Here is a 27417-nt window from a genome sequence, read left to right on the forward strand (position 1 = left end):
CGAGAGACTGTAGCTTAAAAAAGCAACCACAAATTTGAATTAAAATGATAGTGTAATAAAAAGGGTTAATTTTTGCATTAGCATGAAATGAGCTATTTCAGGATTTAAAGAGCCACAGAAATGTTTGTATTGGCACGGCTAGACACATTTCTATTTTTTATACGTGCAGATTGTGTGTATATATATACGCTTTCCTGATCCATGTCGCGACTCCACGGCACGCTGCACCAAAATAAAGACTTTATTTATTGGACAATTTCAGACGAAGCGCAGCTTTATTTATGCTTCTAAGAAACCAAAGTATTCATCATGGTTTGACGTGAAAACGCATGGTCTAGAGCCGCACGAGCTATTTGTTGAAGACAAATTGGCAAAGTCTCTAAGTGAACTTTCCACAGTATTCAGTTTCTGACTTCAATTTCTTGCTAAAGTGATGAGTACAACTTTTGTCAAGGATTAAAAATTTGGTTTCGTCATTTTCTTTAAAGAGTACCATGGAGTGGGTATGACAAGTCTTCCTTGTCTTAATCCGCTGAAATGAATCGGTGTACATGTAAACACATCGACTGGAATGACATCCGTATTGACCAGTTATTGCAAATAATAATTGTGTTTAATGCGATCAAAGATTAAAACATTAAATGACTCTCGTAGTCTTTGAAAAAGGTGCTTGATGACTGGAACCCCCCCCCCCCCCCCCCGTTTTATTTATTTTAATTGAATTAGTCTTTCACAAAGGTGCTTGATGGCTGGACCCCCACCCGGTTTTTTTTTTAAATTGATCGAATTAGTCTTTGACAAAGGTGCTTGCTGACTGGAACCCCCCCCCCCCCCTCCCGACCATTTTGTTTTTATTTAAATGAATCAAGGGGTCTACTCCTATATAAATAATATAATTTGTAAAAACTGTTTAAAATAAAATAAAGTGGATAAATGAGAGTAGATCTTCTGATTTTTTTTCTGTAAACTTTGATCGAGGGAGAGGGGCGGGGGTCTTGTAAATAAGCACCTGTGGTCTCTGAAAAATTCATGTGCAAAAAGCTTCTAAAACTGTTTATAATTCCTTATTTTAAAATTCAATTTTAGATTGTATATTTATAGGCACACTAATAGAAAATGTGAAAAAAATTCATTTCATATCCTAATTTTGCACAAAACAGTAACTTTTGATTGACAGGCGTAAGCTAAAGGGTTAATTCGTTGCACAGTTAGACCGCAGAATAATTTATCATAATGAAAAAAAGGCAGATATTCACTTATAATTTATTTGAAGAAATGTGTTGTAAATGTGAAATAACTCTGCACGTTATTTATAATCAGTAGGCATGCCTGGCTATACGTTGAATATATATCATAAATAACGATTTGTCATCACATACATTATAATATACAAAAGTATAAAAAGCTTTGATGAATAAAGTGATTAATTATAGCTGTACAGATAATAAATGGTATATTCATGCAGTTTTAAAATCAACGATGACTATAATAATTAAATAATAAAAGGCTAACAAGTTAAATAATTGTATATAAAAAACGAAACAATAATTATGATCATAACATCAGTTGTAAGAGTATAACATACTAATCAGTTAGTTACTCGTTGTTTAAATCATTTCCTTAAAATAGAACTGCACATTAAATGAAAACAAAAATTCAAGAAAAAAAGTATTAAAAAAAAACGTAGTAAAATTACGTAATATCATACGAGTGAACAATACCGCTCTTATCTATACCGTGAACAAGAAACAAAACAAAAATAAATAATGAATACCTTTACTAGCATGCACTGATGTAGTAAAGCGGTATAAATTCTTGTTAAAAATGTAACAGTATTCAGCTTTTCAATTGAGTATGTACACCATTCACAAATAAATTATCAGTAGAATATATCTTAACTATTCAGAACAAGGTTGTTGGGTTGTTGTTTTTCGTCATATAATGTAGCAGCAATAGCCAAAGTAAAAAATAAATATACATGTATCTTAGGTCATGCAAGAGAACTGAATGTAACAGTAAACATGATCAAACAATAATTCTATTAAACGAGCTGTATGGTAAGAAATATGATCTTATCAAAAGGTAATAGAAATAATGCACGTTTAAAATACCATGCGCTAATAAAAAAAATGTTCTTTTCTCATCATATGACAGGTTTTTTTTTTTTAACTTTTAACTTCCTTCTCTAAAATGTTATAAACGTATCTGATAAGAGATATATCTGAAAACAAATGTATGTGCTAAAAGTTAATTTTGAACACAGTGTAATGACCAGTTTTGGGGAAACTATGAACACAATTATTAAAGCAGTTGTAGTTCATTGTATCATACATTTAATGGTCATCATCAAGGTGGATTTTTTTTCTTTTTAATGTTTTTGAAACGTGTAAAAAAACAATGCTGTCTCTTAAAACGTTGGACATCTGTTCAACACCTTTGGTTCTGTTCAAGCCTCCGGCCGTTAAAGTGAACACAATAAAAAGGTCACTTAGAATTTTTCGGGGACAAGCTCGACAGAAGTCTCATTTTCACCGTCAAACTTATGTCCTCTTTCCTTTAGTTCATATTGTTTTACCTAAAAAATAAGACACAAATGTCTTTTTTTTAAAAAACTTTTTATATCTTATATTATACTTTTTTGATAATTGTGTAGTTCATTATAAACGTTTTGCTATAGAGTGTTTACAAAAAGTGCAATGAATTGAATACATCGTTTAATCGTTTACAATACGTACATATTATTTCATTTAATAAAGGATGTTTGATACTATGTAAGCAATACATATTCTAATCAACATCCTAAATTTCAATGTGCATCCTTGTTTTTTTTTATTATAATTATTCTTTTGCTATTCATGTATTGAAATAACTTTCTTATAACTTAACAAACAAAAGTTCTTAACAACTGTTTCAAGTATCTCATATCATAGGTTCTTTTACTTAACAAATATATATTGATTAGATCATTAAAACAAAATTACATAAACATACCCGTTTAGAATCAAGCATTCTTCTGAGATTGAACAGATACTTAATGTCTACGTCATCAGCTGTTCTTATTCCACCTGTATTTCCGGGAAATAAAAATTATCACATGAAACAATGTTATATATTCATATAACATTAAACTATGACATCATTTTATTTCGGGGATGAGTTGTTGATAGTCATAGAATAAATAGTTCCTTTTCAGTTATTTTACGGTAAGCAAAAGTGATTCATCTGTATATAAATGCTATATTTGTAATGCTTCGAATAATAATAAATTGTATGCAAAACAAATACTTTAATTTAGTAAGTGATCGGTTCAAGCTGAATCATTTATTTATTGGCGTAAATCTTTTCTCGATAAAACGAGTTAATGCCCTTTCTCCACCAAAGTATCTTTTTTTCTCCATAATGTACTTGTTCTACAAGTCAAGATATAGGTGGTATTGATTTGATTTGAACATACTGGGGTATTTTTTTATGCAAATATTATTCAAATATATATTTACATAGATGGATTAGGCAGCAGGCAATGCCTATGTAAGCCTTCTCCATAAGGTGCAAGGCAATACAAATAAAGTGCAAGATATAAATGATAAATAGGTGGTATTGATAGTTTTGTCGGCATTTTTTTTTTTTACAGAAATTTTTATTTTTGTTGACATTGAAGTTGAAATTACCGTTTATAAGACATTCACAGGAAAATATTTATTACCAAATTTGTTCTAAAAGCTTGTACATAAAATTCACACATTATTTATGTTTACTAGCCTTATACTTTTAAATATTTTTACTTTTTAAATGATTAACAATTCCAATTAACAAAAAATTGTAGAAAATTAAAGACACTTGTTGAAATCTTGATAAAGAATCTTAACAGCGAATTAAATGCCTCTTGGGGGGAACCTACTTCATTAATAGATACTTTTTATGTCATATTTTACAAATACAATTTTTTCATTTAGTGAATACAACACTCTGATTGCTAATGCATTTTTTACGTAAGCAATTTGAATTTTGAAGAGCAAGTTCTGACTCTCTTACATACGGGCGATTATGAAAGATTATGAAAGAACAGTGTCTGTATAAGCTAACAACATGTTTACAATATGTATACATGTTGGATTTTTTTTTTTTTTTTTTTTGCTTTTTTTAGGTAAAGTAGAGCAGTTGCAATATTTTAATAATTAAAAAAAAAGAAAAAGATCTACGTACCTGTTAGGACACTGACTACCATCCCAACCAGCATACAGACCAACATTCCTATTGTGGTGTACCAAATGTAGCTAACCTTGTATACACCCAGAATCTTATGGAAACTAACAATGAAACGAAATACAAATAATTTAAGCACAGTAAATAAAGTGCATAATATTAAACATTTGAATCTTTTAAATAAATATATATTCTATAATTGTCTTAATCCTCACTGTCCAGTATGATCTGCAACACTTTCATACGATTCCGTTGTGGAAAAATTCGACTGAACTGGTGACCTGCCAAAAAAATTACTTGTAAATTGTCATTGTTTTAAAGCATACTATTTTTCTAAAAAAAAACAGAATGAAATGAACTTTTTAAAAATTTAAAATAACTGGGTTAAGTTTTGAAATACATTTTCAAGGAAATGAAATAGATTTGTTTGTTTTAAGAAATGGAAAAAAAATGGTATAAAAATGGTATACTTACGTATAATTATTGAACTGATTAAACATAGATGTGGCGGTACAGTTAGTTGTCGGTCCCCCGGGTAACCTGGGTGTGGCAAACTTCTGTATTACCTGACCTAAGGCGATCCAAAGTAAGAAGGCGAAGCCGGAGAGACATCCTGCTATAGCACCCTATCAGAGAACAGTTTATACAATTAAACATTGGTTAGACATACGCCAGTCAGTCAATTCATTGTAAAATGACTATTTAATTCAGTCAGTGGTAGTATTGTATGGTTAACGATCGGATGAATTGTGCCACTCAATCAGTTGATTGCTAACTACTTTTAACCGATTGTTAATTGACTTTTACACTCAGTCAATTTTAGGTTTGTAAAGTTAAACATTGGATGAACTGTGCTATTCAGTCATTTAATTGTTAACTGACTACTGCACCCTGTCAATTAAGGTATGTATGGTAAAATGTTGGATAAGTAGATACCTTTTCTTCAACTAAATGTATACTGGCGATCTAATAGTACACCTCTGCCAATCTGTCATTTTAAAGGTAAAATCTGTTCATTTTAAGTAAGTCTACTGTTTTACACTGCCATTTTTTTCGGTTTGTACAGTAAAACCCCAGGGTAAAATAATACTATTCATTCATCTGAATGGAAACTTATGACTGAGGAACAAAGCCTTTTCAATGACTCTTTAGTTATCATATAGTCTTTTATTTGTCGCTGAATGCATGGTAAAGTTTCAGCTTCATGGATGATACTCTAATCCATACTTTACAAAAGTTGTTTTCCTTTGCGGGATCATTTATAATGTCAAAAGGGAAAAAATCAACTTTCTCCTTCTTTACGCTACCAAATATTTGGGCGTCCTGTCAGGAAATTTCACTGAATCTAAGTTACCATTCGTGGGTTGCCTTATCTTGGGGCAGTCATAGGCACAACGGAAACGGACGTTCACCATCAAATGACAGAGTAACAAACCTCTAATCAACAAAGGCTACTGTGAGAAATCTACGGTTATTCCCAAAGATGACTGCCAAAAGACATAACACTTGTTTTTGTGATGTACCTTTGCATTTGCTGATTTAAATATGGCGCCCATTAGAAACATCCCTAGAATTGGCCCATTAACACATGATGTCGCCGTGCTTGTCATCTTCAAAATGGAAACATAACAACCCTTAGATTACAAACATTTTTTTAAAACATCGATACAAAATTTATTAAATAAACAGTGTTTTGAAATGAAAACCAGTTAAAAAATAATAATAAAGAAATACATAAATGAATCGCGATAAGTAAAATACTAGTAATTTTTTTTTTTTTTGGGGGGGGGGGGGGGGGGGTTATAAATGAACTTCTTCATATCGTTTTGCCTATTCATCTTCCATTTTTTTTTAATTTGATTGAGTTTATGCAGTAGACCAATGTCTTGATTTGTTTTTCATTTTGTGAATATATGTTATCGTAAATTGATATACATGTAGCCAGAATTTCCTACCTGTACAATTGGGCCTCCAAGCAGGTAAGCCAGGTAGGCGAATCCTATAGCTAGTGATCCAAATACAACAACTAACAAAAAATATAAACTAAACTGTTTTACTACTCGTAAATTATCTTAATTCAAAGCAAACACAAATATCAGACAGGAATGGCTGATTAAAAACCATTGAAATATCCTGGTAAAGTATTAAGAATGTTTCTTGATAGAAAAATTAATCATTGTTTGGCATCTTAAAATGTAATAAGCATTCCTTTGAGCAGGTAAAATGTTAAATTTAAGACCGCTAAAGACACTGTTTAAAAATATTTTATTTAATTGCAATCTGGAAGCAGTTCATTTCAAAATCATACATTGTATTATTACTTTTTTTCCTATTTTGATTATTGATATAAGAATCTCACCGAGGATTTTGCCGAACATAGTGGCCTGGACCTCAGAGAACCTGGCCCCACAGTGCGGCTTAATGAAGTCCTCCCATAATATGGTGGGGAGGCTATTCAGTCCGGACGACAGGGTGCTGTTAACAGAACAGGGAGGTTAATGGCACTTCTGTCGTAATACATTGATTGACCGCGTAAACAGAACATGCAGAGAGGCTAGTAAGGTTGTTTTCTTTTTGTTATATTGTAATACATTAATTGACTGTGCTTTAAAATTTTATATTTTTCCCTGTTTTTTTAATATAAAAAATAAATTATATATCATCTATGTATTGTAAGATAGAATTAGAAAATTATATGTCCAACTTCTTTGTGAAAAAGTCGATTACTTTCGATATTCAGACATTATTTTATATGGTTCAGTTTACATTTACGGTGAAAAGATTACATTTACCTCTTTGAATTATAAAGGTTACAGAGCGGTCGATGTTTATAATGGAATAGAGTGTTCGACATGGAACAGGGCAAGTAAATTCTGAGTTAGATAGTGATGATTAAATGAATACCCTTTAAGAATTGTATAATCAAATAAAGTGAGAAAAATGTAGCTCTGTTGTTCACTTATTGAGTCCATCTAATAAACAATCGTACGAAATGAATCACCAGTTTGCATAATACTTAATCGTCTTATTATTCATAAAAGCGTGTTTATCAATAATAGCCTAGCTTCATCTTTATCGGCATTCGTCTAATATGTATTTTTGCCATTTAAGCATTGCATTCATGCAAAACAGTCACTTTGATCGTCTACCAAACAGGATATTGCAAAACTGAATCCATATGTCCCTGCTATAAACACTGCTTATATAGTACAAATGTATGTTTTTACATTAGATGAAGTACCTCAAAGAGGCGCTGAATAAGGCAGCTAGGAAAACACCAGGCATACCAGGTGTGCTATCAAAAATGTCCATAACAAAGTAAGGCAGTACCTGTAAAATAGTCATATTATTACAGGTAACAAAAACTAAAGGCAAAAACCAAAAAACAACGGAAGAGATCATTGCGGTGAAAATATTCAACTTGGTTAAAATGCATTTCATGAGCAATAATGAAATAAAAGCTACAAGACAACAGTGGGATGTAAATGTATAATTTGAAAATAGTCTACAGTAATTTGTACAATGATGATCATTTGATATTCATTGAAACAATATAATGCCTTCTGTGGTGATTCATGTGGGATATGAAGGTGGCGATGATATTGCAGTACTTTAGCTAAAAAATCCCAGCCAAATAGTCTTCTATGGGAATTCGAGTCTGATACTGTCATGATTATTTCATGGCGTCTGTGATTCTCCTTAAGTCTTTGCGGGTTTTCGAACAATCCATAAACGGGGCATGTATATTTCAGTCTAGCTGTTTCTATAGAGCTTTGAATTAACTATAAGTTTTCGTAGGAAATAGAGGGAACAAAACTCGGTTGTGCAAATATCATGGGCATCATGTTTAGCAATTTTGCTGATTTTTTTTTACTTTCGGCAGTACAAGTATAGGTAAGGTTCCCACCTGTTCAGGTCGAACAATAATCTTTTTGTTCAAAGGATCACATCCCTGCTGGACGTTGTATGCGAAGGCCATCAGACCGAGGAAACAGGAAATGGAACCAAATAGGGCAAAGCCGGGAATAGCCAGGAACGAGGCCCTGAAGAAAAGTCAAAGTTGAATCGTACGATCAAAATTCAGTTCATGCATACTTATGAGAATTTAGAAGTAAAGCAAGAATGATAACCCTTACCATATTGTTCTGTGTGTCTTGCTGTACATTCATGTATTTTTTTTTTTGATGCAGCTTGCCAGTTATACATATTTTTTGAAATATTTATTGCGTACCTTTCCATACTTTCAGTAAACTTAGTGTACATGTGTTTACTGCTTCCTTTTTCAATACAGTCATTTAACTGGCTTTAATTTTGCTGTACCATGAATTGATTTAATTGATAAACACTAAGAATACAGCACGTTTTGTTATTGAATCTCTCGCCTACTCTCTGCTTCTTATACTTTCTACATGTGGTCGGTGTCGACATGATTCGCTGTATGACCCTTTGAGTTCATGCTACTACTTACTGCATTGCCTTCCCCGTGGTCGGTGTGGACATGATTCGCTGTACGACCATTTGGCTGTAGCCCAGGGAGAAAAACTGAATCATGTTGGCTATTACCATACCCCAAACCGTGTGTCTGACCGTGATATCAGGGCTGAACCTTTAAAAGATAAGTACTGATTGATTGATTAACTGACTGATTGATTGATTGATTGATCGATCGATCGATCGATTGATTGAAAAATCGATTTTGTTGCTACTTTATACAATATGTTTACTCGAGGCAGAATCTCAAAAGACCAACTGATGATCGATTTTCTGATTTTTTGATTGATCGATCCATCTGCTGATAATTGCTTGTCTAATTGATTAATTGATTGATTGATCGATTTGCTCTATTCTCTAGTATGAATATTGCTTTTAACAAATACATCAAGAAAAAACATCTAAGTGAAACTGACATCAGGTTACCATAAAAGACATCATTTCAAATCAAAATCATTTTATGTATAAAACAACTCAAATAATATTCTATTTCATGGCGTAGATGTTCTACTTTCTCGACATAATGATGCAATTAAACAGCAACAACAACAATGTGACATTTTCGACATCAAACATGGAGAGAAAATAAAATATAATCGTGCAGTGACAAGAATTACAGAATGCGTCAACTTTTTCTAATATACATACCAAGTGCTGTTTATTGCATGGAATATAAAATAGCAATTGCAATGTGTATGTCTTATTCATTTAGAATAACTTATATTTTTATTGTATCTATATATCTTATGAATACTAGTTACTTACTCATCGAACTGGATCCGCCCGTACTCTTCATTTATCCGCCAAACTTCGTTTGATCCGCCAACCTTAATTAGTCCCTAATAACAGGTTCGAATAATACAATGCACATGTAGTGTAACGTAATATGATCAAATACGCTATAGTATAGGTACAGTTGTAACAAGTAATTTACTTTATTGCTTTGGTTTATTCGCGCTGCATAGAATATAGAGTAATACAGAATCACGTCTTGGACTTACTTGAATGAGGATAGCGAATATCCCAATAACGATGATGATGGACTGAAACACATCCGCCCAAATCACGGCTTTGAAACCACCCTGTAGTCAAAAATCATAACCTTGACATAGAACGTAAGGAGACTGAATGGTCCACAAATTATGTAATCAATTTTCATGCGCAGATCAAGAAAAAAATTCAGGGGGAGGGGGGGTTGGTGGGGGCGGCTGGGGGGGGGGGTCGACGATTAAATGAGTTTGCCGGGGGTGGGTTGGTCTGAGGCATATTTTAATTAAGTTCACAATGTAAATTTAAAGTAATTTGAAATTTGCAAGATGTCCCTCTGCCCCCCCCCCCCCCTAAAAAAAGATCTTTGCATGATCTTTAACTTTTATTTAGCTTTAAGCCTTTCCTTAGTTGAGAATATTTTTTATATGAACAAAACTTCATATTTGATGATTTTCTTATATCTCTTTACAGAAATTTTCTTTTAATGGAGATAATATGGTCTTAAAAATTGCCACAAATATCATATCCCTTTATCGGATGTCGAAGGAACGATCAACACATATTAAATAAAAAATATGTCAACAGATAGCAATGAAAAAAGTTACGTCAATAATAAACTGGTTTTACGAGAAATCACAAGGCAAAGTTTTGTTCATGTTTTGATATAATAGGTAACTCATTTACGTCATTTTTATTCATATTTTTAAGTGAGTTTAGTGAGTGTGATGTAGTCTATATAAACATTAAGGTCTTCAATCGTTTTTACTCTCTAAGATACACGTATGTAATCGTCAACAAGATTTTCAAGTCATTCAGTTACCAACTCTACTCTTTTTGTAGAAAAGTGCTTATATTTGTGGTCAATATCAGGCTTGGGGCTCAGCAATGCCGTGAAGAAACGGTGACGTCACCATATTTATATCGCCTAGCTTGGAATCGAAAGGACTGTGGCATCACTTGAAACCTAATCTCAATTTTTGAACTTTATCTCATAGCTGGGGCAGATTTGATGAAAGAGTCATATAGCCGCCATCCTTCCATTATAAGCCTATAATCCAATGCATAATTAGATCGAGTTTTCCGGCACTTTATTGCATGGGGCTCTTATCCATGATTTATACAGAGTGCAAAACCAAACCATGCAATGAAGATTGTGTTTCTCTGGTTAGTTTATGTATTTTGCTCTTCTCTTATTTCATTTAAAAGCGCATCAACTGGAATTGTTATTCTAGATTTCGAAATAAAATGCAGCAAATTCGGCAATTGATACGTCTATAGGATGCGAAATAGAATGTGCAGTTTTTTGACAATCAGAGGCCATTAATGGAATAAAAAATATCTCGGTCGTTTAAGAAACACAGAGGTCGTACTATTGATGTGTAGAATATCCCGCCAGCAGCTACGATAATCATTGAGGCCCAAAGAGGGAACTGTGTTACTGAAAAAAAGAAGTTTAGGTTAAAATATAGAAGCTAAAATGAAGAGTAAAATTGTCAAACGAAACTCACTGACTGAAATAAACACCTGTTGAAAATGAAATGTTAAAAATATTGTATGCACAATCAATTTGAATTTTAAAAAACCCCTAAAAACCTGAAACTCATGCGCGCATGATTTTTTTTCAAAGATTAATGTTTGAATACACTGTATATGTGTTGCGAAGAGAGAGAGAGAGAGAGAGAGAGAGAGAGAGAGAGAGAGAGAGAGAGAGAGAGAGAGAGAGAGAGACTTTACCAGTTTTTAATGTAATTGCTGGCCCATAAACTACCAGCCCCATAAATATTGCCTGCAATGTAAGTAAAACGAGAAAGTAAAACAAATAACTCCTAGAAAAAATTAAAACCCCAAAAACTGCGTTTTAAAATTCAGATTATAGAAAAGTAAAAAGATATAGATATCAATATATGTCCTTATCGGTGGATTGACTCACATAGATGATGACACTCATAAAGGAGGCTAGTTTTCTGGGGCCAGTGCTTTTGTATCGTGCCTCTAGGTACTGAAGAAAAATAATAATTTGATTAAACGAAATCTTAAATTAAAAAGAAAACCAAAATAACTCTTTTTCAACATGTACATGTAGATTGCATATCAAATATATAAAATAATAGCCGTTAATGTGTGACGTTAGGATTCTTTATTCTTGTCATAGGACAGAATGTGTGTAGAAAGTTGACGATGATCGAGTACATACACTGTATACTGGAAAATATTACATTTTATTAAAGTTTACATTTCACCCCTGATACTTCTGTTTCGATTTTGATCAGTAAAAAAATGATGCTGTAAATGGCATTGTTAGAAACAATAGAAATTGATACTTACCTCAAATGCGCTCCGTATTTTGAGAGGGTGGAGGAGGGGGGCCTCAAACACTGCCACCAAAACAAAACCTAACCCGACGCCTACAAAACTTAACCAGAACATAGATCCGTATATGTACATTTCACCGGGATATCCCAGCATAAAAATAGACGACTGGTACGTCACAAGCATCGATAGCGCCACCGGAAGTGCACCCATGTTCCGGTTGCCATAGTAGTACTTTTCTGTTGTATCCTGTCCGCCTCCAAAAAAAGCGTGGTAAACTCCGATCCCGAGCGAAATGCAAAGACACATCGCAAATATTACATAGTCCCATGCCTCAAATGAACGTATCGACATTTTGTTTCACTCAGGTACGTTTATCTAAAATTTAAAAAAAAACGCACAAGAGTATAGATACTGTATGAAATCAGACTACACTAAAACCATTTTAACAAGATCTTGGACTTTCGGTAGGACGTAGCTAACGTCAAAACAATTTTAAAATGACGCTGGATTCAAGCGAAATAGTCACTGATTGCGTAGCCTTAGCGCAACAGCCAGACAAATCGTGTTAATTTCAGAGAGCCATGACTGAGAGGCCAGCAATGTTTGACACAACTACCCAATGTCCAAGCTCTTGTTAAAAATGGTATTTTATGTAAAAGATATATATCTAGTCAAACAAAAATTGTTGTCAAACGTTCAGAAATACCTTTTTTTTAAATAGTCACGCTAGAAAGAAATACAGTCAAAAAATTAACCAAAGCCGAAATAGTTATAGGAAGAATCCAGCTTATTACTTGCAGCTCTGTCGGTTTAAAATTCGAGTAAAAGAGGAGTCAGTTCATTATAAATCTAGCACGTAAATTCCATTCCTCCAAAAACAATATCTTTTTGTCTTTGGCTAGGCAATTTACGTCATTAGTCACTTGTTTAATTTTCGTTTATTTTTTTTAAACAGAGCAAAAATGCCCCCAATTTCACCAAGCATCAGTGTATATTGCAGATAATTCTTCTGAGTCTGCATTACGGCAAATCAATGAGACACTCAAATGAGACACTCCAATTCAAAAACATGTATATTCGTAGTGCACAGATATCTATTTCCACAGTTCTCTTAGTGCAAATGGGCCTTGGATTTTCTCTTTTTAATTTTTTGGTGACTTTCATTTGCAGATTTTCACTTTCATAATTCAAGCAGCGAACTATTGAACAAAGGAAGTTACCAATTCTATACATCAACTACTAGCATTGAAATTAAAAGAAAAATTGTATATGCTATCTAACTGATTGATTCAAAACAACACTTTTAACCTCGATTCAAATAAGAAGATTTTCTGAGGGGGAAAAGGGGGGGGGGGGGTCACCGGATGAAGTTCTGCCATTCAGTGAGCTGACTGTTAGGTATATTCAATCAATACTTATGATGATTACACAAATTCAACGAGCTGGGATGGAAAAAGTTCATGTAATACCAGAGAGAGACAGACAGACAGAGAGGGAGAGGATAGAGAGAAAGAGAGAGAGAAAAAGAGTGAGAGAGAGGGAGGGAGGGAGAGAGAGAAAGAGAGAGAGAGAGAGAGAGAGGGAGAGAAAGAGAGTGAGAGAGAGAGAAGTGTGTCATAAAACATGCTTAAAAGTCATTGAGAAATGCATTGAAAAAGATTTAAACCGTCCTATTAATGTTCTTACACTGATAAACAGGTAACATTGTATCTTGAGGTGGGTACTGTGAATTAGCTTACTTTACGTGGGTTGTTACACTGTGCATGTGAATGTAAGGGGTACTCGGTTATCTCTGCGGTTATAACCCGTCGCACCTACATGTGTAAGGGTGCGCTCGATATCTAGCCAGGGGTTGTCTCTAATGCAGTGCATGGGGTGTAATTCACATTCATTCATTATCTGTCTCCTGAAAATAAATTCCGAGGCCCTTTGATGAATGAAAAAAAATATTGCATAAATGCTGAGAATGGCAAAGAACAGAGAAACCATTAAGTCAATTCCCCATTGATGATTGTCGCAATGTGAACTTGATGCCTCTGAACTGTGTGCATGTTATTTTTATATATATAACATTGAAGTTTTTGTTATGATGATGGGAAAAAAGAGAAGTTAAGGCGTAGCAGAGAATATTTCTTCTAAGTGTATTTTCCATGAATACTGACATTCGTTACATTGGGTGCCCCTGTACTTTTGTTTATTAAGTTAGCTAACCGCATTCTAAAGTTAAATTTGCTTTTTTTGTGATCTGTTCTTTGTCTGTCATTCTGTTTGTTTATTTTTGTCTCTGTCCTTTTGTTTGTTATTATGCATGTCTGCTAATTTTTTTACATTTTTAATTTTCGATTTTCTAATGTGTGTGTGTTACAGGTGGGGGGGGGGGGGGTTCTTATAATCTTTATAATAGACCTAAATCTTCCCTCAAACGTGCACGTAAATTTTGTTATCTTACTTAACTTCAATGGTTCTTTAAAATCTTTGCATTGGCTTCGGAGTAAAACACCTTAAATCACCAACCCCGACATACCCTCTCTAACCAAATTACCTAATCAAAATGAAATGAAAAACAAAAGACAGTTTTTCTTAAGAGAGTGGGTTATATTCATTCTTTTTTTTGTGTTAATGAGGGTGTCCTGAATGCTTACTATAATAATTTGATCAACAGTTTAAGTACACAAAAATGCATGCATTTCAATAACATGTTATAGAGCTCTAAACGCATAAAACTCCCTTCATCATTTGCGTTTATTTAATCTCCACTGGGTTTTAAGAGTTGATTTTGATTAAAATAAATGAACATTTAAAAAAAGCCCCAGGCTCCCGTGGTATCTACACTGATCATGGAGACTAATCTGACACGGATCTGACACGTATAATGTTTCCAGGTAATGAGAGAGAGAGAGAGAAAGAGAGAGAGAGAGAGAGAGAGAGAGAGAGAGAGGGGGGGGAACTCGAAAGAGAGAGAGAGAGAGAGCGCGGAACTTGAAAGAGAAAGAGAGACCGACTGAGAGAGAGAGAGGAACTTGAAAGAGAGAGAGAGAGAGAGAGAGAGAGAGAGAGAGAGAAAGAGAGAGAGAGAGAGAGCTTGATGACAAATACCACATATCATTGTGCACGATGGACAGTGAAGAAATGTCCAAACACGTTTGTTTATACATATATACATTGGGAGAAAAGACATGAACAATAAATCACATTGTAAAAAAATGATGAATAAGGAAAAAAAAGGAAGTCATACTACTAAGCATGCAAGCATGCATGATACGTGCTTACATATAGCCGAAAATGAAGTTGTGAATATTTTTAAGCATTTCAGCTTCATTGATGTACACCATCGTATAATTTATTTTGGGGGGTGGGGGGTGGGGGTGGGAGGGGGCTGGTAAACGTACTTGTATAATTAAAAAAGTAAACAATAACTAATTTTCAAAGGTTTGATTTTTCATGACAGTGATTCATTATATATGCTATCAGTTGTCAGTACCATGTATCTAGACAGGTGCAGTGCAATATAAATTAACGTAGTACTCTCAGCAAACAAATAATACATTTTTAAAATGAAACGACCCATGCCCAATTTGCTTCAGGTGTATCATCAGTTCATATCAGATCATAACACCCCCCCCCCCCCCACACACACACACACACATACACACAAACATGCAAGGATTAGGAATTTAAAAAAATAATGTTTTTTCTTTATTTCCTCGACAAAATTTTTGGAATGAATCTGCTCCTCCCCCAACTATTTTCAAAAACGACCCTTCGTGTCTGATATCAAAGGGTGGTGGTAGGGGTGACTTTCATATCATTACGTTATTGCATGTGTAAATTCCTTAATTTAGGCGAGTACTTATTTATGCGATTCCGCTGTTTTGCACCAAATCGCAAAAATATGAAATCGCGAACTCAATAATTTTTTTTCTGTTATAATTTTGTATAGTTTCAAACTGTCTGAAAAAGAAATGCGAGATTTCAAAATTCGTGAAATGTGCTTCATGCGATTTTATGCAGAAATTAATCCCTCGCATTAAATAAGGAATTAGCAGTAATACACATTGGACTGTAAAATATCACAACCCATGCAACGCATAGCTCGTCAATTTACACACGAAAGAAAGAAACCAAGTTAAATCTGAAGGTACATGTTGGAATAGGTAAACACGCAGTGTCAACTCCTCGTTCAGTTCTCTTTAGACAGATAATATAAAATATATAGCATAATTCACTTACCTTTAAATGTCTTTTGAACAGCGTGAGGATGACACTCAGATTCCTTTGTTTATTTTGAGTGTATTAACCGAGGCTATATGCTAATGATTTTCTAAAATGAAATTTAAAAATAAAAATCACACATAAGGTCAATCATGTGACGGACTTAAAAATAAATATACATGTAGCATGATTAGATCAATTATGTTCATTACAACTAATTTTGACACGTGATTGATGCCTCTTTGCTTTATTACAATCTTTTTGGGACCGACTTTTCCTTGAGTGTCATTTTTACAGGATTGTAAAACTTGTTTGAAATGAGCACGGCGTAGATTAAGTTCCGATTAATCAAATTCTTGCGTGTGTTTTAATTGTTTATGGATACTTACATTGTAGATAAACCCACGCGCGTTAGATTGCACGGTTCATTCTCCAATAATTAATAGCAAGCACTCGTGCATAACATATTCTAATGCGCAAAATCACAGGTGAATTTCCATCTAAGACTAAAACATTAAAAATTGAGTTGTCATTCAGCAGAAAAACGGAATGCCGTGTGAATACTCACAACGAATCACAGAGGTTTATCCTGCGCCCATTTTATTCCCCTGAAAAACGCTGAGATGTCACTTTCACGGAAAACAAATATCTACTTTAAGAAAACATATGGCGGGATGACATGTCCTCAGCAGTAACAGAAAAAAAAAATAGACGAGATAGCTTCGTACAGCGCAATACCGCACACCTCGGCATGCAGCGCAATGTCCCTTGCTGTTTATTTGCGGGTTTCGACGATGTTTACCTTGCACTATTACACAATCGGGAATCAGTGTACATAATACCTATCTGTGACAAAAATCTCAATTAGCTATTTAAATCTATTGACGATTGTAAAAAAATAAAAAAAAAAATATTTTTTTTAAACCCATGAAGGTGCGTCGGCTAGTATTCAAACCCAGGTATTTTATTACATGTAATTAAGACACGTGTAAAAAAATAAATGCATTGAATGAAAGTGGGGTAAGAAATAGGTGAGAGAAAATAAAGGCGAGAGAGAGACAGACAGAGACAGAGTGAGAAATATGATAAGTGCACAGAAAGAGAGAGAGAGAGAGAGAGAGAGAGAGAGAGAGAGAGAGAGAGGGGGGGGAGATAGAGATAGAGAGAGAGAGAGAGTTTTGACAGAATGTAGACCTGGGAGCTTAAAGCTGTTGCATTCAATCATTAAAACATGGCATTTTTTTATTCATCGCACTTTCATACATTTGCTTAAATATGTTACAAAGCAGATCGGCCGATAGTGCATCCAACTCCAGAGATGATATGATTTAATATGTGTGTCACGTGGGAAAGTTTTTCACTCAAATATACAGTTAAATACAGATAGGCATCGAATTTCAGAGTACATGCAGCGTTTGATCAAATGATACCAAAACATGGGTCGTGAGAGTTTGATCGTTCTCTTTTATCTCGCTTATTATCTCTCTCTCTCTCTCTCTCTCAACCATTTTTTTTTAAAACTCAAAAAACAATGAACAATAAATAATGTTAAATGTCATATCCCGGAAATACAGGAACGCGCTTTGCTTAAAATGCATAAAAAAATGCAGTTAGTCTTGATTTTTTTTTTAATTTTAGTTTTTCATTTACCTTTTATTTGAATAAAAAAAGATGATTAAACAGGTGGGGGGGGGGGGGGTGAGGGTGGGGGGTGGGGGTGGAGAGACATTCAGAACTTATACTTGTAGTTCCTGAACACAATTTCTGTAGTCTGGATTTTGAGTGAAGAAAGTGGAACAGCTGCCAAAGTTTACACAATCTCGACATTTTTATTAAGATGTAAGGAATTTGCGATACTGCTAAAATGCATTACGTTTTCCGAGAATTGACAATGTAAACAGCCAAACATGTTTCTGTTTTGTCTAGAGAAAGGAGAGAGGGTGGGATTACAATATTTTTTATTACATCTAGTAATTTTTCACGGAATCTTCTTTCTTGGTGGTTTTGTTTTTTGTTTTTGTTTTGTTTTGTTTTTTGTTTTTGTTTTTGTTTTTGTTTTTTGTTTTTTGTTTTTTTTTGGGGGGGGGGGGGCTTTCATTAGTATTTCTAATTCGAATAGAGGAACAAGAAGCTTATTTTTTTTTCTTCTTTTTAAATAACATCCCCTACCCAATGATGTTATATTTAGTATTTTGATTTTTTTTCGGGTGAAACACAACACGGAATAGTATTTGTAATTTGCTCTTTGCTCACTTGAATTATATCTTCAATTACAAATGCACTACATTCATTAATTACATTGTTTTATTAGAAACACATCAGACAATTACGTTGTGCATTATTAATGTAAAAAATTCAGTATTGACCATTTTTTTTTAAAATTGTGGTATTTGATGTAAACATTTGTAACTATGAATACAACTATCTTGTACCTTGATCTGAAAACAATGTAACATTAAAAATAACCTGATTTATTTCAAAATTTGGCGTGAAAAGATACAATATAGAATTAAACTAATATTTTTCGGAAGTGCATATCAAATTGGTTTTATACATGTAAGTTTGACCGTTTCAGGTAATTCAAAAGCAATCATTTTAATTTTTTTTTCACACGCGTGCTGACGTGTGCTTGTGCTCATACCTGCCCACCATGATTAGATTTGACGCGTGTTACACCTTACGGGAAATATACACCATATGTTAAGTTAGTTGTTTAAAAATAACATCACCGGAGAATACTTTTGGTTGTGTGGACAAGGTTCTATAGTCAGAGAGATTGATATTCTCCATTTTCAAAAAAGAATCCAAACTTATTGATTATTTGATTAAAAACATATGGTGAAGATGTGTAAAATTAATTGGTATTGATAATACCCCCACCCCCACAAAAAAAGAGACCCCCCCCCCTCCCCAAAGATAAAAATGCATATTAAATGATACAATCCACCTTTGCAACGAATTAATAGTTTCTGATCAGCGCATGCGATATTTGCCACACGTGCATTATAATGCATTTTATAAAGATTGTAATTCTTATTTATCTTTAATACGTTTATCTTTAATAATGTTGTATCTTTTGTAGCTTACAAAATGTACAAATATAAAATGAAATGTAGAGTTTTGAACGACATTGTAACATATAATGGTTTATTATGTTTTTTGAAAAGTGCTCTGACACAGTTTTATATGACAGTTAAATCAGCAAAAAGCATTATGTTTAATTTTGATATTCTTAATATACACTACCTTCTGTTTTGTTACATATATATGATTGAATAAATGTGTGGAAAAAAAAAATTCTTATTGAAAGTGCATTTTGTTTCTTAAACCAAGCTTTCCGTGAATTGGTTCTTCAAGGCCAGGAAGTGGTTATAAACATTCTATATGTATGAAAGGTTTTGTACGGGAACTACTGTGTGTTGTTTCTGAATGATTATATTGTATAAAACAACTTTTAAGTAGGCCAATAGTTCATCTACATAACCCGCTGCAATACTAAAATAGCTCAATGGTTCCGTTTTTCTCGCTCAGTTAAACAGTAGCAAAATAACTCGATACACTTTTTTTCAAGAAGTCGAAGAGAAAACAAACATTGTTTAATTAGATTCTAGCAAAATATATGAGACTAATCGTGGAAGATAGAAAACATAAAACTTACAGCAATTTGTAAAAAAAACCCAACTAAAGAAACAAAAGCTTAAGAAATAATGATAGGCAAGCAGACAAACGAAAATACAGACGATAATAGTTGACAATGAGAGAGAGAGAGAGAGAGGGAGAGAGAGAGAGAGAGAGAGAGAGAGATTCACTTACATATTTAACGCAAGATGAAGCTTTTAAACACAGGTGAAAAGTTATGCAATGAAAAGGAGAGTTGTTTAGACGATCCTCGGCAGATGTTGATTATTATCTTTAAAAAAGGGGGAAAACGTGTGCAACAAGAGAGAGAGAGAGAGAGAGAGAGAGAGAGAGAGAGAGAGAGAGAGAGCGATGCACATCTTTTCAAAGTAACATATCATTTACAGATTCACTTTTTGTGCATATTGTTTGAAAGAGAAGTATACCAGGATTAGGGTCAACGCCTTTCCAGTAATTTTCCCTATCAGTCTGTATCATATTCCCCGGATGTAATTTGTATTCCCAAGATCCCATTTATCTTAAAAATATCAACAAACTTTGCAAGGTTAAAAATTAAGACGAAAAATGCACAATATGACAGTCGAATTTCGATTCTATATTACTAATATCACTGCTAAATCAATTAATATTTGGTTGACATTTTAAAAACAATGTAAAAGAATACTTATGATGATTACACAAATTCAACGAGCTGGGATGGAAAAAGTTATGTAATACCAGAGAGAGAGAGAGAGAGAGAGAGAGAGAGAGAGAGAGAGAGAGAGAGAGAGAGGAAGGTTAAGGTTAGTGACCTATTTAACTATTTATTCCGAATTCCCACTAAACGTGACACCGGACCTGAACGTGCATGTTACCTGTGCTGAAGTAACGATAATCGTGACACACGTTACAACTCCGCGCGTTCGCTTGCCTTTGCATATTATAACTCTAACTCCATTAAATGTTCTATTTGTTTTCCTCATGTCATTTATTTTCCTTGGTCAACAATTGAATTTAACCAAATTTGATTACAAATACAATTCTCATGCGCGGATCTAAGGAGGGGGGGGGGGGGTCATTGGGGGGGGGGGGGGGGGGGTCCAGACCCTTTCTTCAAAATTGTATTATAAAATCATGCCTCAACCCCCTCTCCTTTCTGGCAAACTAAGAGAGACGTCCGACCCCCCCCCCCCCCCCCCGATAATTTTTTCCGGATCTGCGCATGGTTATACTTAAAGTACACATGTCAACGTGTGTCAGTGAATATAACCCTTAAAATCTAATTCAGAAAATCAATCATATTAATGTTTATGAAAATAGGCTGCTTTTAAATCGTCTAAAGTACCAAATTCGCAGTTTTATACGTACAAACATATTAAAGACTGATTTCCTTGACAAGTAAGATGTCTTAATTCATATCAAAATATTCACATACAGTGAATCCCCTTAAGTTTGCATCAGAAATCTGCAATGTTTAATTTCCTGCGAATACAAACTAAATAATATGTTGATATGGATGCTGTTTCATGTATGTTTTATATCCCTGACTAAGAGCGTATATAATTAAAAAATCTTTAAAGTGAGGATACACAAATTCTATATACAGCTTAACGAGGCCGGGTCTAATTAGTTGTGCCCTAGATTTTTTAATGAAATTTTTTACCTGAATTTCTACTGATATAATTATTATTTTAAGATTAAAAAATAAGACATTTACCACACCGTTTGTTTAGGGGGTCATCTCAAAGTTTGTTAATCTTTAACATAGGACCCTATGGGATTTTGCTTGAAATGTATCAATTTTGCACATTTTTTAAAACTTCTGCCCTAGGGATTTCTTTTTCTGTTCTACATATTAAAGTTATTGCTAAAAGGCATCAAATGGTCAAATAAAAAAAACCTTTTACCTCCTGGTTTGTTCCAGGGGTCTTATCAAAGTTGATTTTTGTATGCCCAATTTCCCAGATTTGTCAGATAATGGCTATTTTTTATTTGACAAAGGCGGAAAAGGTGATCTTTATAGTATTATTAAAGCCTTCAGACATATTTAAGTAATAAAAAAATATATAAAATCACATATTAAGGGTCATTAATATAAAATACATGGTTACTGTGTTGAAATATATGAATTAAGCTATATTTAGGCGGGTTAAGAAAACGTGACAGAGGGTTTGGCCTGCTGAACCCTCTTCACTTTTTCGACCCGAGCCCAAATATTGCTTATACTTCGAGACAGTTATTTTTATTCCACAATATAACATTAATTTTACGCATTAAACGAGCAATTTTCAACAAATTTCGCTGAATATCTGCAGATAAAACTATCTCGCCATGGCGTCAAACAAGCAAAAAGATGACGTCACAATACAAATGAAACGCTGCGCGAAAGCGTGCGTACTCGTTCTGTACTCGGCCTCGTTAAACTTAAATATGGATATAAAAATAAGCATTGAATGCTTAATATTGGAAGTCGTCGGTCCTATAACACACCAAAGCCACGCAGACAAGTTTCATTCCAATATTCAAAAATAAGCATTTAATATTTGCCGGTATATATATGCATTCTAGTAAGTTTATATGATAAATTATCTTGGGTTGAGCGAACTGATATTTTTCACAGTCTGAAGGATGGCAAATCACTTTCAATATGGTACTTATCTTTATTTATCTTAAAGCAATATGAGCGGTATTTTTTTTTTTTTGCTGCAAAAACCTGCTAGTATGATAAGTCTGCCTGTAACTTAAACTTTTAGATATTTAAGATTTTGAAAAATCATTGATTTTTATAAAAAGAAAACGTTCTCTTATAAGGAATATATAGCAGATGAATTTCTGTACAGGACGACAATAATTCAATTTTGCTTCAATTAAACATTCTCAAAGGCTTTTCCCACAATAATTTGGCTAACAGAAATTTTAAAAACTATAATATTTTTTGTCATGTTTGTAAAAAATAAATTCAGCGTGGAAATGCAGCTTATATTTCTTAAAATTTTGGTTGATCGAATGTTAGAAATGCATTACAGCAATTGATCTGCTATATATTCCTTAGAAGAGAAATTTTTCTTTTTACAAAAATGAATGATTTTTCTAAATCTTAAATATCATAAAAGTTTAAGTGACATGCAGACTTATCATACTAGCAGGTTTTTGCAGGTTTTTAATTTAGATTTAGGTTAAGTCTGCTGCTATATTGAGTCGAGTACATCTCATATCCCCGAAAAAAACTATTCACATTTAAGTAACTATTTAAAGTTATATTCACGAAAAGAAAAAAAATATATTCTTGATTAAATTAACAAAAGATAATTAAATAAAAACATTATCTAAGTTAAAAACGCGTACTATATCGGAAACAGCGTTTTCAGTAAACACTGCATCAGGAGGGAAACGACCATCAAACTTTTAATATTAAATACGTTTTCCTATATTTTAAAACAATAGTACATTTATCTTTATGAAAGGAGTTAGGAAGGAAGCATCGTACGGCAAGATAAAAGTTCATTCAATATTCGAGGAACGCCAGCTGAACTCTGTCGAATGAACAAGTGACGGCGGAACGCCAATGTTTTCTAAAAAGCAAAAGGATTGTTTGTTTACAAGTTACTAATACGGAAGAGAAAATACATTGAATATGAATGTAAAGTATTATATTAAACAGAAGTTATGGAAGTAGATAATTAATACATAGATCATCACGTTTTACAGGCGAGAAAACTAATGAGGGTTTGATGGTTGTAGCGTTTTTAGACTATGCAAATTTCTTTTTAAAAAGAGCTCCATATTGAAAAATACTTAAATTGAGAAAGTAAAATTGTTGATTTTTTCTTTTCCATATTATTCTTTACAGCATAAAACTTGTGAGGGCTTGATGGTTAGAGCACTCTTTAGACAATGTAAATCTCCTTTAACAAAAGAGCTCCTTATCAAAATATGGAAACATACCAAGATTGAGTAAGTAAAATTGTGGATTTTTTCTTTAGTATATTATACTTTACAGTTCAAATCCATTTCTTTTACATCTTATGGTTAAATCGTTGATCTCAATTTCTTATGCTTAAATACTACTGAATTTATATCTAGGACACCTGTTTAAATCTTATAAAATTCGTGAAATTCATAAAGTTTATTTAAAATCAAACTGTAGCTGTTAAAGATATGATCTTTTAAACATGTAAGTGCAAAAAGGTCATGAAAAATTAAGGCAGCTTTATACATAATGTTTTCTCATTCTCTTAATTATATCTGATTATTGTACATTTTTCAAAACAGCATTTGATGTCAAAATATCCCTTAATTAGAAATACTTACCAACAAATGCCAATAGGACTGAAATTGCATTTTTGGTGCAAAAAAGGTCAAATCAAAAAAGCGATAGGGACGAACACTGACTGACACCCCCCTCCCCCACCCCCCGCCCCACACACACACACCTTTTTGTATCTCTGAAGTATGTTCTGTCTGCATATTCAATAATAGTGCGTCTGCACAAAATATCAGGTTTGTGTATTGATGAGATATCCTCACGAGTTGTAGTAAGCATTGAAGTTTAATCATAGCTATATGAATGATATGGATTCATTCACATCACTATGGTACACATGTACTAGTGTAGGCAGTGTTTTCTCGTACATCTACCGTCAGTAGCACTATAATCACCGATAGAGAACTGTCGGATCATTTCTTATTCAAAATCATTTTTCGAAAACTCTGGAATTCATTCTGATAAAATTTTATCCGCTATATCATTGTTATTGGATGTCTTTCTCGTGAATGATATATGATGAAATTACATTTATTGGATAAAAAAGACAAGATAAACCTGCTTAATTTAACTGGATTGGCTGAAATGAATTGATGACATTCACACTGAAATATTGGCCTTATTTAAGTGCTCAGGTCCTCCAATTGGGACATCAAGTACTATACTACTCATAAAAATGTGCCTATTTGCATTTCATTATATCTAATACATACCATACTCCAATTTTTCATGATGTGTTTATGCTTTTAAAAGATTTTTTTCACAATGCTGATTAGCCTTGTTTCGGCTCAAGGCTGTAAATATTTCATGTTTGTCTGATTTAGTAAACATTGGAATGGGTGCATGCCACTTCCGCAGAGACTTATTGCATACGATCACCACTCCAACACCATCAGTGGAATGTGTAGTTTTTTTTTCTGAATTACTAGTAATCTACTTAACATGACGTTTGGTCACAACTGACCATTACAGGATAAAACATTTCATTTGAAATTATAATATCCATACAAGCAATGGTTATAATGGTAATAACCGCACAATAAAATGATGATATATAAGGTATCTAACTCCAATGCAATTTTGTTTCAAGTTATTCCATATACGATGTCGATTCTAATACTCTCTCTCTCTCTCTCTCTCTCTCTCTCTCTCTCTCTCTCTCTCTCTCTGATAGCTAAACAAAGTAAATATTGTTTCCGTTTGTAAATACTTTGAAAAAAATATAAATATATACTATCTTATACCAAACTTCAATAAAAGAAATGAAATGCAAACCTTTTTGTTACACATTTTAAAAACTAGAATTAAACAGAATAAAAGTAAAAGATGTCAAGAGGGTCCTCAAAAAACAAAACCATTTATTTTTAGGTGAAAGAACGATGCCATGTATTACATGAACACATTTTGACCAAAAAAAATGCAAGATTGTTTACATTTCCATCTTATTCTCCTTGGACTTAACCTCGAAGACGTAGCTCTGATGTTTGAGAATAAGATTTTGCAATCGTTTTTGTAATCGATTGCTTTGCAAATCGTTTTGACTGATTCCTTAGTTAACTGTTCAGTTATAAAATTTAAGGATTTGCTTTCACTCCTAGAATGTATTTCATATAAACACTAAACACAATCAGCTTAAAGTCAAAGTATCTTTACTTTATTGCACGTATTAGAAACCAGTTAATTCACAGAATAATACCTACCTTATTTTTAATAATAAGTACATTGGCCATGTGGAATTAAATACATTCTAAATAAATTAATACACACTGTATTTGTTTAGCGGTTAAAAAATATAAATAAAAGCATATATCATTATTGTAACATTTGAGCGTTTAACATTGAGAGACAGATATACTTACCCTTTGTGCTTCATATAATCAATTTTAAGTGGTTTATGGTTATAACCTCTTCTGTATTGCTGTTTCATACATAAGTGTTCAGAGGGAGATGTATTGACGTGACTTCCGATCGAACAAAGAGCAATAGTGTTTTCTCATCTACTTTTTTTTTTTTTAAATTTTCATCTTTTATGTTTTATATGTGGTATACTGCAAAATTTTGTGAAAATCATCTAAAAAGTTTATTAAATATTTCACAGAAATTTCTTAATTTTTCACTACTATTGTTTTTCCTTGAAAAACAATCACGCTTAATACATTTACTTATATATCCATCTGACTAGCTGTACTGTAAAAAATTACCAACAAAACAAAAAGCAGTAAAAAAATATTTGTGTTTGAAAATAATGTAGAAAAGAAATAAAGATGATAGCCTGACACGTTAATGTTATTTTTCCTTGCATTTTCATCATTAAAAAAGGATAATGATAGTTTAATTATAATAAAAAGAAACAGTGTGCCATCTTTGTCTGCTAGTTACTTGTACATAGGATTACACAAAAGAGGTTGTGCTTAAGATTGTTAACACTATATTATTGAAGAAAACAAGAAAAAAGTAATTTTTAGTCTTAACAAAAGGCCAAGGCAGTAAAGGTAACGGGAAAATCACCAAATTTCAGAGATAATTTAAGTATACCAAATTCAAGTTACCGTTGTCAAAGTTGTAAAGGAGTTTTAATAACGTCGGTCAATTTTGCATGCAAACCTCACATAATCTGGATTGCATAACGCTAGTTCGCAAATACTACGCTTCTGTAACTCTCCTGAAAAGAAGGTTAAAAAAATGTCCATCGGCCTTTGACTGATACTAGTAAGTACATGTATGTATATTTTCATTGACTACTGTATTCCGTGAGGGATTGTACTATTTTATCACTACAAATGAAACACAATTAAAAGGAAATAAGGAACAGTTGTTGATTCCTGATCTAGATTTTAACACTCCTCAGGATAAAAGTATGCCATCAACTGAAATGCTTCTTAACATTAACAAAAATGACTAAAAATAACTGCTAGTAAGGAAAACCGGACAAAACTAATGTGAATAAAGTAACACAATTATCCAACTACTCTCTCTCTGTTTTAGAATTGTTAATTTTTACAATATAAGCCCAAAAATATTGTATATTATGGTTGGAAAGAAGAAAATAAAAGCCCCAGCGGGCTTTTAACACTTAACATACAGATTTGTAAGCGACACTCTAACCTATAGCGCTTAAGTGTTAGATAAAATGCTTGTAAAACCCCATGCTGTTCTAGTTTTCTTTTTTTTTCTTTTTGAGAAGAAGCCTGCTACAATATACAGATGTCCTATTCTACCCTTAGGGTAATTATGCCACTCAATCATATGTTCGTCGGTAGTCATTTGAAAACATGACATAAAGGTTTATGTAAGCTTCAAAAGGCCTGACTTGAGCTGATATTTTA

The 27417-nt window shown here is 33.2% G+C and overlaps 1 protein-coding gene across 4 annotated transcripts; it reads right to left on the minus strand.

Annotated features, from left to right (window-relative positions):
* Positions 1-1244: 1244 nt before the first annotated feature.
* Positions 1245-26063, minus strand: LOC105319781 (sodium-dependent multivitamin transporter). 4 transcript variants are annotated; one of them, XM_066067323.1, is made up of 19 exons: positions 25951-26063; positions 16228-16318; positions 12010-12372; positions 11615-11683; positions 11419-11470; positions 11055-11122; positions 9696-9776; positions 9460-9533; positions 8672-8809; positions 8111-8246; positions 7445-7533; positions 6563-6678; positions 6159-6229; positions 5727-5813; positions 4678-4829; positions 4419-4484; positions 4204-4307; positions 2992-3065; positions 1245-2575 (listed from the first exon to the last, which is right to left on the minus strand). In XM_066067323.1, the coding sequence occupies exons 3-19, from the start codon at positions 12346-12348 to the stop codon at positions 2489-2491; spliced, it is 1803 nt and encodes a 600-aa protein (XP_065923395.1). In that variant the 5' UTR covers positions 12349-12372; positions 16228-16318; positions 25951-26063; the 3' UTR covers positions 1245-2488. The 4 variants fall into 4 exon arrangements, with proteins under 4 accessions (XP_065923395.1, XP_034318865.2, XP_034318867.2 ...); XM_034462974.2 differs by lacking the exon at positions 25951-26063 and adding an exon at positions 16778-16952; XM_034462976.2 differs by lacking the exon at positions 25951-26063 and adding an exon at positions 16599-16621.
* Between the last annotated feature and the right edge of the window lie 1354 nt (positions 26064-27417).

This window comes from Magallana gigas, chromosome 1, assembly GCF_963853765.1.
Source record: "Magallana gigas chromosome 1, xbMagGiga1.1, whole genome shotgun sequence".
Classification (NCBI taxonomy): Eukaryota; Metazoa; Mollusca; class Bivalvia; order Ostreida; family Ostreidae; genus Magallana; species Magallana gigas.

What these genes read in the sequence shown, in the direction of transcription:
- LOC105319781 (XM_066067323.1), bottom strand. Translation starts at nt 12,348, where the DNA reads ATGTCGATACGTTCATTTGAGGCATGGGACTATGTAATATTTGCGATG. An exon ending in GTTGCAGATCATACTGGACA is followed by an intron (nt 4,308 to 4,418) that starts GTGAGGATTAAG and finishes TTTCATTGTTAG; the next exon opens with TTTCCATAAGATTCTGGGTG. An exon ending in GAATGCTTGATTCTAAACGG is followed by an intron (nt 2,576 to 2,991) that starts GTATGTTTATGT and finishes CTTATTTTTTAG; the next exon opens with GTAAAACAATATGAACTAAA.